Source organism: Oratosquilla oratoria, chromosome 27 (genome assembly GCF_046742065.1).
Source record: "Oratosquilla oratoria isolate Oo_2021 chromosome 27, ASM4674206v1, whole genome shotgun sequence".
Taxonomy (NCBI): domain Eukaryota; kingdom Metazoa; phylum Arthropoda; class Malacostraca; order Stomatopoda; family Squillidae; genus Oratosquilla; species Oratosquilla oratoria.
Genome location: NC_134803.1, coordinates 35,747,415 through 35,762,414, shown reverse-complemented (window position 1 = coordinate 35,762,414; position 15,000 = coordinate 35,747,415). Strand labels below are relative to the sequence as shown.

The window sequence follows — 15,000 nt, the reverse complement described above, 5'->3', positions numbered from 1 at the left end:
GAGGAGGTGAGGAGGAGAACAGGGGTGGAAAGGGAACTGGGAGATAGGGTTGATGAAAGAGTATTAGGATGGTTTGGACACATGGAAAGAATGAGTGAAGAAAGATTAGTAAAAAAAAGTGTGGAAGGCAGAGGTGGAAGGAGTGAATATGAGGGGGCGTCCTAGGATGAGATGGATGGATGAGGTAAAAGGGGCATTACAAAAGAGAGGAATGTCTGTGGAGGAAGGACGGGAGAGGACAGAAGATAGGGGTGAATGGAGAGGGGTTGTGTATAGATGATGCTGTGATGCATGAGGGGGAGTGGGTGGGGGATGGGGGTGAGGGAATATGTATGAGAAAAAAATTGACGTAGCCCGAAGGAATTTCTCCCCGTCTTCTCCTTTTCTGCATGAGGGGACGGAGAGGGGGGGTTACCGAATTTATGAAGCGGCCTTGCTGTGGATGTGCTGTGTCTTGCGACACTGCTTCTGACCCAGGGTAGTGGACAGGATGCAGGGATGACCCGTCATCCAGGAGGTGCCAAGATAAGAGGGAGGGAGGAGGGTGGAGGAGAGTGGAATATATAGGAAATGGGTTGGAGTGGTTTCTTTGCCTTTTTTTGGGGGGGGCTACCCCCCGTGTAGAGGGAAAAAGCCTTTGGTATATGTATGTATGTATACTAAGATAACGTACCCTAATTATTATATTCTGCCCAACGTAAAGCGATTTTATTAAGCTCAGAGATATATATCACAGAAAAGAGATAATTCTAAAAAAAGGCACACTCTACAGCTTTTATTCTGGTAGATGGCAGGCAATTCTATTCAGATAAAACGAATTCGCTGGCCGAGCGTGTTTGAGCGTCGCTATTTACGGCGGGGGTCGAAGTGATGGCAGTTCGAACCCTGTTACCGGCGAGTAGGACCAAGGGTATAGCTAATAAAATTCCACGCTAAAAGGATGGTCACTGGCTGAACGGGTTAGAGCGTCGCTACTTGCGGCGAAGGTCGAGGTGAATAATACAATAAGGGTAATCGTAACAATTATGATTATAACAGTAATAACATTAAACAAATGAAAATAACAATAATTAAGTTAATATGAATAACAACAATGAATAGTTGTACTTACAATAAGAAGTAACGGTAGAATAGAGAGAGAGAGAGAGAGAGAGAGAGAGAGAGAGAGAGAGAGAGAGAGAGAGAGAGAGAGAGAGAGAGAGAGAGAGAGAGAGAGAGAGAGAGAGAGAGAGGTGGAGAGGAAGAGGGAGAGGGAGAGGGAGAGGGAGAGAGGGAGAGAAGGAGAGAGGGAGAGAGGGAGAGAGGGAGGTAGGGAGGGAGGGGAGAGGGAGGGGAGAGGAAGGGGAGAGGGTGAGGGAGAGGGAGAGAGAGAGAGAGAGAGAAAGAGAGAGAGAGAGAGAAAGAGAGAGAGAGAGAGAGAGAGAGAGAGAGAGAGAGAGAGAGAGAGAGAGAGAGAGAGAGAGAGAGAGAGAGAGAGAGAGCGAGAGAGAGAGAGAGGTGTATGGGGGAGAGGGAGATAGAGATAGATAGATAGATAGATAGATAGATAGATAGATAGATAGATAGAGAGAGAGAATACATAAAGCCCACTGGAAACTTCTTCTTCAGCAAAGTGTTATTCTTCAGAATACAGACTAAGCTTAACCCTCGTTTACCCTCCGCATCTCCAAGAATGCCGGACAAAAGGCCTTCGGAGGCGAAAATAATTCCACTTTTGGTTGTTTTCGCCCAAACTCGAGGCGTCGGCGCCAAAGACTTTCAAGGCAACTCGAGATGTCGAAGATTCCTCTTGTGATGTTCTGTTTTCTTTAGCAAATGTGGTCAACATGTTTTCACACCTCCAAAGCTTCATCGGGACATGGGGCGGGAGGCTGGGGCGGCCTCTTCCATGCACGCACGAACGAACGCATGCGTGTTTTCGTGGGTGTAGTTAAACTAGCTGGAAGCTGGAAGCCTATAGTATGAAGGACAACACTTGGCTGAAGAAGAAATTTCAGTGGATTTTACTTGTTCATTCTCTCTCTCTCTCTCTCTCTCTCTCTCTCTCTCTCTCTCTCTCTCTTCCTCTCTTTCTCTTCCTCCCTCTCTTTCCCTTTCTCCTTTCTCTTTTTCTTCCTCTCTTTCTTTTGATCTTCCTCTTCCTCTCTTTCTCTTCCTCTCTCTCTTTCTCTTCCTCTCTCTCTTTCTCTTCTTCCCTCTCTTTCTATTTCTTTTCCGTTCTCTAGCTTTCTCCATTCCTCTCTTTTTCACTTCTCTTACCCCCACTGTTTGTCCCTCAATGGATTTTACTTGTTCATTCTCTCTCTCTCCTCTCTCTCTCTCTCTCTCTCTCTCTCTCTCTCTCTCTCTCTCTCTCTCTCTCTCTCTCCTACACTTACTTGTTATTTTTGGTCCGACTTTTCATCGTTGTTATTTATATTCCCATTATATACTCAACATGGATACACACATATACCCACACAAACGCGTACACGCTTATTGTATTCATTCATACACACACTAGTACGAACACACACACATAAACATACGCGCTTGCTTACACACACATAGACGCACACGTACACAGACATTCACGTACACAGACACTCACGTACGCAGACACACGCATACACGGCTTGCTGGTGTAGTGGTACCGCATTCACTCCCTAAGTCAGTGGTCTGAGTTCAGTCCCCACCCAGGGATGAAAATCATTACAACAGTGTAAGCCGGTACCCTGCTCTATTTACAAAGGGTTACAAAGGCGGAGCATGAACTTTTTGGTCCATAAAAAATTATAATAATGATAAATAGATAAAATTAAATTAAATTAAAATTATAATAATATAAATAATAATGAATAGAATAAATGAATGCATAAGTATAGTTAAATAATAAACAAACAGGTAAATAGTAAATAATAGTAAATTGACAGATAATTAATAATTATTTTATTTTATTTTATTTTATTTTATTTTATTTTATTTTATTTTATTTTATTTTATTCTATTTTATTTTATTTTTTGTCCAACACAATCTGTGGAAATGGAGACCCTCCATTGCTGAATCAAATCGTATGGATGATTATCAGGAAAAAACGTATAGGCATTAACTGGTGCATTTGGATTATCGTACATCGCCATCGGGTCCATTGGGAACACGATCTTATAGGATTACCGACGGTCTTCTTGAATATGAACCATAAGATCTCAGGTCGTGTTACCTTTACTCACACAAGAACACCTCCTCTTCCTCCTCTTTCTCCTCTTCCTCCTCCCCCTCCGCCTCCTTTTTCTACTCCTCCTCCTCCTCCTCCTCCTCCTCCTCCTACATGTACTCCTCCTCCTCCTCCTCCTACATGTACTCCTCCTCCTCCTCCTCCTCCTCCATGTACTCCTCCTCCTCCTCCTCTCTCCCTCCTCCTCTGCCTCGTCTTCCTCCTCCTCCACCTCTTTCTCCTCCTCCTCCACCTTCTCCTCCTCTTCTTCTTCCCATCTTTTCTACCTCGTCTTCTCCCTCCTCCATCTCCTCCTCCACCTCCTCCTCCTCCTCCTCCTTCACGTCTTTCTCCTACTATTACTGCTCCTTCTTCAGCTTTTTTCCACATTTTTTTTTATTTTATTTTTTCTTCGCCTTCTTTGTCTGGGTATTTCCTGGAAATAACGAATTCCTTTGGAAGATCCTCACTCTGTAATAAAGGGAGTTCCTGTCAGGACTTTAGAGTTTGCATCGCCAATAATCACTAATTACTCTCTTCCAGGTGAGCCCCAAGTCTGCACGTATTTGATGAGGCCACTAAGTATGTTGCATAAGGAGGAGGAAGAGGAGGAGGAAGAGGAGGAAGATAAGGAGGAAGAGGAGGAGGAGTAAAAGGAGGAGGAGGAGGAGGAGGAAGAGGAGAAAGGTGAGGAGGAGGAAGAGGAGTAAAAGGAAGAGGAGGAAAAGGAATAGGAAGAGGAGGAGGAGGAGGAGGAGAAATAGGAAGAGAGGGAGGAGGAGGAAGAGGAGAAAGGTGAGGAGGAGGAGGAAGAGGAGAAGAAGAGGAGGAAGAGGAATAGGAAGATAAGGAGAAAGAGAAGGAGCGGGAGGAGGAAGAGGAGAAAGGGGAGGAGGAAGAGGAGGAGGAAGAGGAGGAGGAGGAGGAGGAGAAAGAGGAAGAGGAAGAATGTGTGTGGAAGCAGGGAGGAAGGAATATGGGGGAAAATGAAGGGAGGGATGGTAGAGGACTGGTAATGAGAGTGGGGGGAAGGGAGGAGGGGAAAAGGAATGTGAGATGAAACAAAGAAGAGTAAAGGGTGAGTGTAAAGGGAGTGAAGAGGTAAAATCAATGGGAGAAGGACGAGGGGGGGAGGGGGAGGGGGGAGGGGGAGGGGGGTTTGGGAAAAGGGAGAGAATGGGGGGAGATGTTGAAGAAAGGAGAAACCTTATTTGGTATGTCTATCTTCATTTTAGAGCCTTCAGAGGAGACTTCCAGCATTCCAGTAGGTGTGAGGGTGGGGGTGTGAACTCAGGCCTGGAAACTGGAAATGGGTCTCGATCCATGGAGACGGCTGTCAAGATGGGGTGCGACCCTTAGAGCGTTATTACACTGGGCATCCACGGGCTTCACAAGCGTTGACCGTTGAGAGTTCGTTTGAGTGAAAACGACTTCGGTTATAATTCTTTATCTTTCAAATCTCCAAATATCAAATTATCTTTCCGTCATGTGTAGCGAAGCTGAATGATGAACTTAGAAATTGTAAATCTATACGAATGTTAGACGTATTGTTGACATGTTCTTAGAAAAGTCTAGATTTCTGTAAGTGAAGTCATAATCTAGTTATTCAAATGGAGGTTGGAGGTAGGATGTCGGAGGAAAAATAGGCCAGTGTGATAGCCCGCTTAGGGGCATACAATCGCCTGTTTTTAGCCAGAATGTGATATATGAAGTAAGTCACTACATCAATTGAAGTCGGCTGGAAGTTTAAAAAAGTCGATCTTGGAACGCCGATGCGAGAGCCATCATGGTCTCAACTTTGGAATATTTCTTATTTTATTTTCGTCCTAAACATTTACTTCGGGGGAGAATTTCATTACCGGTGGCAAACATGTTACATATGACCAAATTGAGACCGGGAGGCCATGGCAGCATTTCGGATCTTAGAAGAAGTGTTGGTTAGAAAGTTTTTTTTCTAAATATATCTCGACTTGCGTCACTGGCGAGGTACTGCGTTCGAGTGCATCTAGAAATGAAAATAACCTTAGGGATATGTGGAAAATATTTGTGATTTAGAAACTTTGTGATTGACTCGTGGGCGGTGCGGATGTATACATATATTTTCTTTCTTCCTACCAGAAAAAATAGATAGAAATAAAATAAAATTGAAGTATGAAAACTTTTTCATGGATGGTTATGTAGAGGTCAAGAGCAATTCTTCGATATTATTTTTCTCCTCAGAGTCAATAGTTTTTAAACATTACATCCCACCCTGCTGAAAGATTTTCTGAAACATTAACGAAGAAGAATCGCATCCTGAATGAGTTCTGCGGTCATAAATTGATTTCTATTACTGACAATTAAGAACAAGCCGACGCGTTTGCATGTATATAATAGGTATAACAAAACACAAGTTAAGTATTCAATAATTTGAAAATAAATGGATATGAATACATTCATTATCGGACAGACAAATGAACAAGTAAACAAATAAAAAATAAAAAACATAAAGATAAACAAACAGATGAATAAATACATAAATATATAGTAACAAAACAGAAACAGAAGTAATTTAGTAAAGAAGTAATCATGAAATAAATCTTCACAAAAATAATATTTTCATCATCTCACGTGGACTCTAACAGCAGTCGAAGCACACAGGGCAAAGGTGACTATTTTGGTCGAGGCTAAATGTCTCCTATCGTAAACTCATCAAAATTGGCAGGTAAAAAAAAAAAAAAATAAAAAAAAATAAAAGACCAATCAGGGCAAAGGCTAAGTTGTGATCAACGTCCTTCTTGACATTCGATATGATAACATAACACAATCCAAATGTTATGTCTCCGATTCTGTCGGTGAATGTAGAAGTCTCTGGCCTAATTGGTCATGGTTGCCTCCATTAATTCAATTTTGAATTAATTACGATTTAATTCAATTCAGGGGAATGTGAATGTTTCTTTGCGTCATTTAGCCGTTTGCTTCCTAGCTCACAACCCCTCCTCTCCCCCTTTCTCATAAAAAATTAGTATAAAAACATAAGAACATAAGAATGGAGGAGACTGCGAGAGACCATAAGGCCTGCACAAGGTAGTTCCATGTCCATTACCACCTATCTAACCTTCTCTTAAAACAACCGATAGTTTCAGGACTCACTACATGGTTACCAAGTCTATTCAACTCGTTAATCACTCTGTTGGTAAATCAGTCCTTGCTTATTTCCTTCTTAACCATTCCATTTCTTCATGCCAGCCGCTTGTTGTGTAGATACGAAAAAGCGGATATGGTAATGTACTTTATAAAATACCTATACATATGTGTAGTCATGAGAGACACTGAAATGCTTCCATATTCTTCATGCTAGCCCTTGCTATAAACAATTAGATACTAGATTTTTTTTTTTTTTTTTTTTTTTTTTTTTTTTTTTTTTTTAATTTCAAATTATGTTCTTTTTTCATCATGTCATCAAATTTGTCCAATATAAAGCCTTTACTACAAGTCCTACCCTGCTGTCCTAATATGATGACCTTTTCTACATGACCCTCGTTAATATACTTGATAGACATGTAAGAGTTCTTCAAGAAAATAAATAAATATAACTGCAATGAATGATTTAAAAAACATAAACTAAGTTCATAGAACAAACGAGAAATAAATAGTACACGCTCGTTGCTAGGTAGGATCTCATAGAAAACGGAGTATGAGGTGCCAGCATTCCAGAACTTGATTCCCCTGTCATCTCTAGGCAGAAGAATGTTGTCAAACTAGTTTACAGGGACGGGAGGAAAAAAGCTATCGATACCGGACCCACCTAAATTCCTGTGGTACAGTGTACAATGCCTGACCACAACACAGAGACAAGACTATTGTAAATGTTTCAGTTATCATCGTTTTCTTACAGCAATATTTGGCTGGTCCTCCGTTGAACCAAAATTGTTCAGCTAAAGTAAAGCAACACTTATCAAAATCTTTGGTTACAATCGTTTTCTTATTTGGAAATTTGGCAACACCGAAAAAATATGTATAACTCTTCAAAAAATTAAACAAAATTAATAAAAAAAAATGTTTCTGCAATATATTATCGTTCTCTTATAGCGAGGTCTAGTAACTCCACCGGCAGGCCGCCTACATGCATAAGTACGTACATATAAATACATACATACTCGCATATACATATACACATGCATACATGCATACATCCATCCATCCATCCATACATACATACATACATACATACATACATACATACATACATACATACATACATACATACATACATACATACATACATACATACATACATACATACATACATACATACATACATACATACATACATACATACATACATACATACATACATACATACATACATACATACATACATACATACATACATGCATACATACATACATACATACATACATACATACATATATACATACATACATACATACGTCCATACATGCATACACAAATGTATATGTACGAGTATACAGCAAAACGCTCTCAGCCATTGGTGGACCTTCAAAAGTTCAAAGTACTTGAGCTGGACTTTCCCATAGGTCAACCAACAGCAGCCTACCATATGCAGTCTTTAATTCATCGACAAAAATTTACTCTCAACGCAAACACGCAAACACACACACACACACACACACACACACACACACACACACACACACACACACACACACACACACACACACACACACACACACACACACACTGATAAGGTCAAAACTGGAATATGCAACGATGATATGGTCACCCAGTAAAAAAAATGAATATAAGAAAATGAGAAAGAATACAAAGAGCAACGACAAAGATGGTCCCAACACATTCAATCTTGACATATGAGCAAAGATTGGCCGAACTGGAATTGCCGACCCTAGAACAAAGAAGAGAACGAGGGGACCTACTAGCCATCTACAAGATAATGAAAGGCAAGTAACACCTTGATAAAAAGGACTTATTAAAGTGGGATAGAGGAAAAACAAGAGGACATGCAATGAAACCTAAAAAGGACAGCTACAGAAGAGACCTGAAAAAGAACAGCTTCCCACACAGAGAGATAGACATCTGGAACAAGCTGGACGAAAAAATAGTGTGCAAACACCATATAAGAATTTAAGAACAAACTTGATCTTACGAGATACAAAAACGGGTAGTGACGAGCATAGCTCCCCTTCCCGTAAAATACAACTAGGTAGACACAGACACACAGACACACACACACACACACACACACACACACACACACACACACACACACACACACACACACACACACACACACACACACACACACACACACACACACACATACACATACACATACACATACACATACACACATACATACACGCACGCACACATACGCCCCCCCACACACAAACACCTATACGCATAGACACACACGAGGATTTTGAAAGAGAACACAGAACGGGAAAAGTCTTAACAACAAGATGGAAGTGAGGTGAATAAACTTCTCAAGAACCTGGAAGTGAGAAAGTCCTCAGGCACTGAAATTTCAAACTGAAGAATTGTAGAGATCAATTAGTGGATGAAATGCTCTCTGGAAGAAGGAAAAGTGCCATTGCACTCTGCCCTGTCAATGTTGCTCCAATATTCACGGGAAATAGGGATGTTCCACTGAATTATATACTAGTGATTTTGACATAGACGACAACCAAAATGTGTATAAAACTGCAAAAATGGATGAAATATTCGGAGGGAAAAATTATGATTGATCATCTATATTCAGAAAATGAAAGTCATGTGTAACCAAGCTGCTAGGTTTTATTTCCAGAGTGGTTGGCATGCTGCATGAGAAAGATGAATTCTCGAAGAAAAAGGGGGTTAACCGTCATTGCGAACTCAGAACGAGAAATTCATGTGTAACTAACCAATTTTTTTTATAATAGAGTGGTTGATATGTTGTATCAAAAGGTTAGGTGAATTGTGTACACATAGATAAGGAAAAAAAAGTTTCGGTAAGGTGCTGCATGAATGATTAATATATAATTTAGAAACATAGGAGAACTTAATGAAAGTATATTGAAAAGATAGAGTATTTCGCCGATAAAATGAATATGAAAATAGATTAGATGTCGGATTGAAGAGAGTTGACTTTTGCAGAGTAGTAAAAGATGAGATGTTACATTGGAGAGAAGTGACAGGCGGGGTCCACAAAGCTCACTTAAAACACTAGTGAAGTTCATACTGTATACTAGGCAACTATGTATACTGTATACTGTATAATAGGCAACTATGCAAACTTACTTGCAGACAGTGTCGATATCATGACAGAAATGAAAGGTTTATAAACGAAAAAGAAAAATGGAAATTTAAATTTAATACAAAAAATCTTGGAAATGGGCAAAAAAAAAATTTTTTTTTTTTCTAAGAAAAGAAAAACTGTCAATCATCGCAGGACCTTGGCGATAAATATAGACTTATGATATCACTTGTACAGTCATTAAACGACGCTAACGAGCTGCACCGTGGTTCACAAACAAGGTGTAACGTCATATCAGTTCGTGTGACGTCACTCTGAGCTAATAACGTCAGCGTTTCTGGACTCGCGCAGTTAGAACTGGTTTGGATTGCTGTACTTACTTTAATCGATTTTTCCTAAAACACACTGCTAGTCATGGGATATTCAATAACGAATAAAATCATAAATCTGTGAATATATGTTTTGGTCAGGCCTTCATGCGAGAGCAATCTGAAATGTCAGAAATCTTCATACGATTCAACAATAGATTTAGTAAATGATTCTAGTAAGATGACGGCGTCTAGATAACTCATTTATCCGATGGAAAACGGAACTTGATTTTAGCCATATATATATATATATATATATATATATATATATATATATATATATATATATTTGTGTGTGTGTGTGTGTATGTATACATGTCTATATTTCAACAAGAACCCACTGTGTTGGATAAGGAGAAATGAAATAGATGATATCCATATATTTCGATCACGGACTGTGATCCTCTTCAGTGGAATACAGAGTAGTGGAGCAAAAGGCATGTCTTATGTACAGAGAAAGAAGAAGGAACATGGATAGGACTCAGGTAGCGTCTAATGCTTTGCGGGCAAGTCACCCGCCTTCACCAAAGATGGTAATAATTTGTTGACTGCCCAGGTAATGTAGTCAGGTGACCATTGTCCATTTGAAATATTAAAGTTAGGAAATTTATTTATCAAGGATGATTCTATTATTTTCCTTTTAAAACTGCACTTTGAATTAAAGATATTTTTTGTCTCGTTCCAATCCATACGATGGCCTTCCATGTCTACGTGTTGGAAGACAGCGGAATTTTGTTGTGCACAACAAAATTTTGCTGTCTTCCAATACATAGACAAGGAAGGCCATCGTATGGATTGGAACGAGACAAAAAATATCTTTAATTCAGAGTTCATATTTCAAATGGACAATGGTCAACTGACTGCATTACTACCTGGGCAGTCAACAGATTATTACCATCTTTGGTGAAGGCGGGTGACTTGCCCCGCAAAGCATTAGACGCTACCTGAGTTCTATCCATGTTCCTTCTTCTTTCTCTGTACATAAGACATGCCTTTTGCTCCACTATTCTGTATTCCACTAAAGAGGATCACTGTCCGTGATCGAAATATATGGATATCATCTATTTCATTTCTTCTTATCCAACACAGTGGGTTCTTGTTGAATTTTACGAATGTGTTACGTCATTACTTTGTAGTTATATGTCTATATACATATATATATATATATATATATATATATATATATATATATATATATGTACATATGTATGTATATGTATATATATATATATATATGTATATGTATATATATATGTATACATATATATATATATATATATATATATATATATATATATATATATATATATATGTATGGCAAGATTGGTATAGGTAAATTCCAGGAAGGAGCAGAAGTATTTTATTCTCTAACGTTTCGACAGAGTCTTCTTCAGAGAGATGATAGTACAAGCAAATTGGAATATATTGTTTATATTCCAATTTGCCTTCAATATTATCTCTCTGAAGAAGACTCTGTCGAAACGTTAGAGAATAAAATACTTCTGCTCCTTCCTGGAATTTACCTATACCACTCTTGCCATACATTTGTCTTTTCTCTTGTCATATATAGATATATATACATATATTATATATATATATAGATAGATATATATATATAGATAGATATATATATATATATATATGGCTAGTAAAATTAAACTTTTGGTTAAAATTAATTATTATTTCCAATAGTAAAATAGACACAAACATCATAAATGGACATAGAATAAGAAAAAGAATAGTAATATACATCAAACATGAACATGAAAATGCATATATGTTACATGAATTATAAATGGGCACTTAAACAGTTACTAGGTAGAGTAGATACTTGTGCGCTTGTATGCAGCACGTAAGTTATAAGGTGAGGAAATTACGCCAGGAGGCATTTAATTTAATTTTATCTATTTATCATTATTATAATTTTTTATGGACCAAAAAGTTCATGCTTACCCCTGTATATTCAGTCATCTAGGACCAATAGCAGTCATCAGAATAGGCACTAGGAATGGAACCCAAGGTTGTTAGTAACCCAGATCCAGGACCGAAATTACAACCATAACCACTCAATACAATTACGCTTTATATATAAATTCATCTCCCACCATCCCACTCCCACGATGTGGGAAGTGAGAAACCCCTGGCAGGGGAAGCCCTATCACTTATAGTAAGCTTTTTTTTTTTTTTTTTTTTTTTAATAGGCCGATGTTTGTGTTGTTTCCCCACCTGGAGGGAACAAACCCAAGAAGGACACAACAAGACCCGGGAATCGACCTCACAACCACCTGTTCATGAATTCGACATAGTCTGCGCTGGGCTACCGAGCGGCCTACTACTAGATACAAATTATTCATTATATCACTCCTCTGATACGGTATTCATGTCACTCCTTCGTAATATTACTCCTGTGGTACAGACCCTACGTACATTCTATTCTAGCGTAAGCCACACGATTCTAGACAGCTGTGAGAGTGACCATCCCGCATCTGAGGGGAGGAACTTACTTGAAAGACGAGCTGGGCTCCCGCCGACCATCCGCAGGGGAGGACGCGGGGGGCACCGCGCCCTCTGGCGAACTTCAAGGCCCATCTTAACGCCACCTGTGTCTCCCTTACCATCTCGTCCACGGTCCCTAAGTGAATAGGTCTCAGGTTATGACACATTATAACATATTATAACATGAGAGAAATTCGCTAGTAACAGCGACATCAATCCGATAATCTTTATGACAGTCGCATGCAGGATTCGAACCCACTGCTATCGGCCACCCGTAAGATCACCTTCACAGAGCCTTAGCCCACTACACCGATGGCAGTGGGTTCGAATCCTGCATGTGACTGTGATAAAGATTATCATATTACAACATATTACGAAATAAATACATACGTATACATAAGGCCTTAAAAAGAAAAAAATGAAAAACTGGATATTCACAAAGGTGGTAGATGAGAGGTTCAAAGAAAGGTGAATAATAAATGAACGTGGTCAGCATTCCTCTTTGGATAAAGATTAGTCTTCAGTCATAAAAAGGCTGCGTTAAGCTGATCCGTAGGGGTATTGCTAAAGCTCCTAAAGTATCTTTTTTATTTAATGTCGCGAACTCCCTTTATCAGGGGGCTAGGGTGGTGCTCCTTACTTTGTAGCGTGGAATTTAATAAACTATACCCTTGGTCCAACTCGCTGGCGGAAGGATTTTGAACTGCCGTCACCTCGACATCCGCCGCAAGTAGCGACGCTCTAATCCCCTCGGCCAACAAGCATCCAAAGTATTAAGATCACAAAACTTAAGTATACTTCATAATATGAATAATATTAATAGGCACACGCATGAAAATAACTATATTTATAATAATGATGATATAATGACTGACGATGATTACGATATTCATAAGGATAATGACGACGATGACGATAACAATAAATATAATCCGGTGGACGAAAAAAGAAGATAAGTTAAATAGACATAGATGGAGATTTTATATCAATATACGCTCTAGTTTTAGTCAAACACTCTTGCTCAGGTAAATGCAGGATCTTGCACGTAATAAGAAAGGACGACCTCATTTCTTAGTCCGATTTTAAACCCTGACTGACGTAACTGTAATTGGTATTACGTGTAGGACGAGATTCAAAGTCATGCTAATTATGCTTGCTTGAAGAGCCTTGCATAATACTTGCTCCATAATGAAAAAGAAAAAAAAGAAAAAGAAAAAATGAACATGATGATAATGATGGTATTGATGATAGTGATGATAGTGGATAATGATGATGATGACGATAGTGCGAATTGTGACAATAGTGACAGTGAGATAATGATAATGATGACAATGATGACAATGATGTTGATAATGATGATAATGATGGTAATACTGATAATACTGATGATACAACTATTACTACTACTACTACTACTACTACTACTACTACTAACAACAACAATGATAATAATGATACTACTACTACTTCTACTACTACTACTACTACTACTTACTACTACTACTACTACTACTACTACTAGCAATAATAACAATGATAATAATAATGATGATGATGATGATGATGATGATGATGATGATGATGATGATGATGATGATGATGATGATGATGATGATGATGATGATGATGATGATGATGATGATGATGATGATAGTAATGATGATAGTAATGATGATAATGATTATGATGATAGTAATGATGATAATGATAATGATAATAATAATAATAATAATAATAATAATAATAATAATAATAATAATAATAATAATAATAATAATAATAATAATAATAATAATAATAATAATAATAATAATAACAACAATAATACCCATAATAGTAACAATGACAAGCAGAGGAAAAATCGCATGAATTCGGAATAAACAATACAGATGAAGAAGAAGAAAAAAATGTGTCCATTCCACCCCACACACTCCATTTCTTCCTCTCCTCTTCATCCCAACCATCTAAAGCTCAAATGTTATAGTCCACACTTTACGTAAATCTAGTAACATCAAAGGCTTTGATAAGGGTTATACAGGCAAAGTCATCATATTAAGACAGCAGGTTAGGACTCGAAGTAATGGATTTAAATTGGACAAATTTAGGTTTAGGGAAGAAATAGGCAAGAACTGGTTTACCAACAGAGTGTTTAATAAATAGAATAAGACTTAGTAACCGTGTAATGAGAACTAAAGTAACTGGTTGTTTTCAGAGAACATTAGGTCATTTTATGGATTGGGATGACAGGTGGTGAGGGACATGGTACTGCCTAGTGTAGGCCTTATGGTCTCTTGAAATTTCCTCCATTCTTATATTTTTCTGTTGAGAGACTAGAGGTCCTTTATGATTGGAGACGACTACGCTCAAACAAGAATACAAATCACGTCCACTATTTCTTTCTTATTGCTCCCATTTTCTAATCTTTCCTTTACCATTTGCAAGCCTAAACGTAAACCGAGACGCAGGCGACACAGACGACGCAGCACAGAGCAAAGGCAGACTTTGTGTTGCTGAACTGAAGTACAGTTTAAACTTTTATCTCATTTGAAATGATTTCTAGATGTACTACCCCAGTATTTAAAGTGAGAGAGAAGTTCAAACTGTGCTCCAATTCATCATCACGAAATCTGCCTTCGCTCAGTACTGCGTCGACTCTGTCTCCTGCGTCTCAATTTGCGCTTAGGTTTAGACCCTCTCATCGGCGCAACTGTCCTGAAAGGATAGA

The 15,000-nt window shown here is 38.6% G+C and overlaps 1 protein-coding gene across 1 annotated transcript in view; it reads right to left on the bottom strand.

Annotated features, from left to right (window-relative positions):
* Positions 1–15,000, bottom strand: part of KFase (kynurenine formamidase) — a 76,294-nt gene that overhangs the window by 19,820 nt on the left and 41,474 nt on the right. The window contains exon 5 of the mRNA XM_076210424.1: positions 12,284–12,411. Coding sequence (XP_076066539.1) covers positions 12,284–12,411 — 128 coding nt within the window. The remainder of the gene's footprint in view (positions 1–12,283; positions 12,412–15,000) is intronic.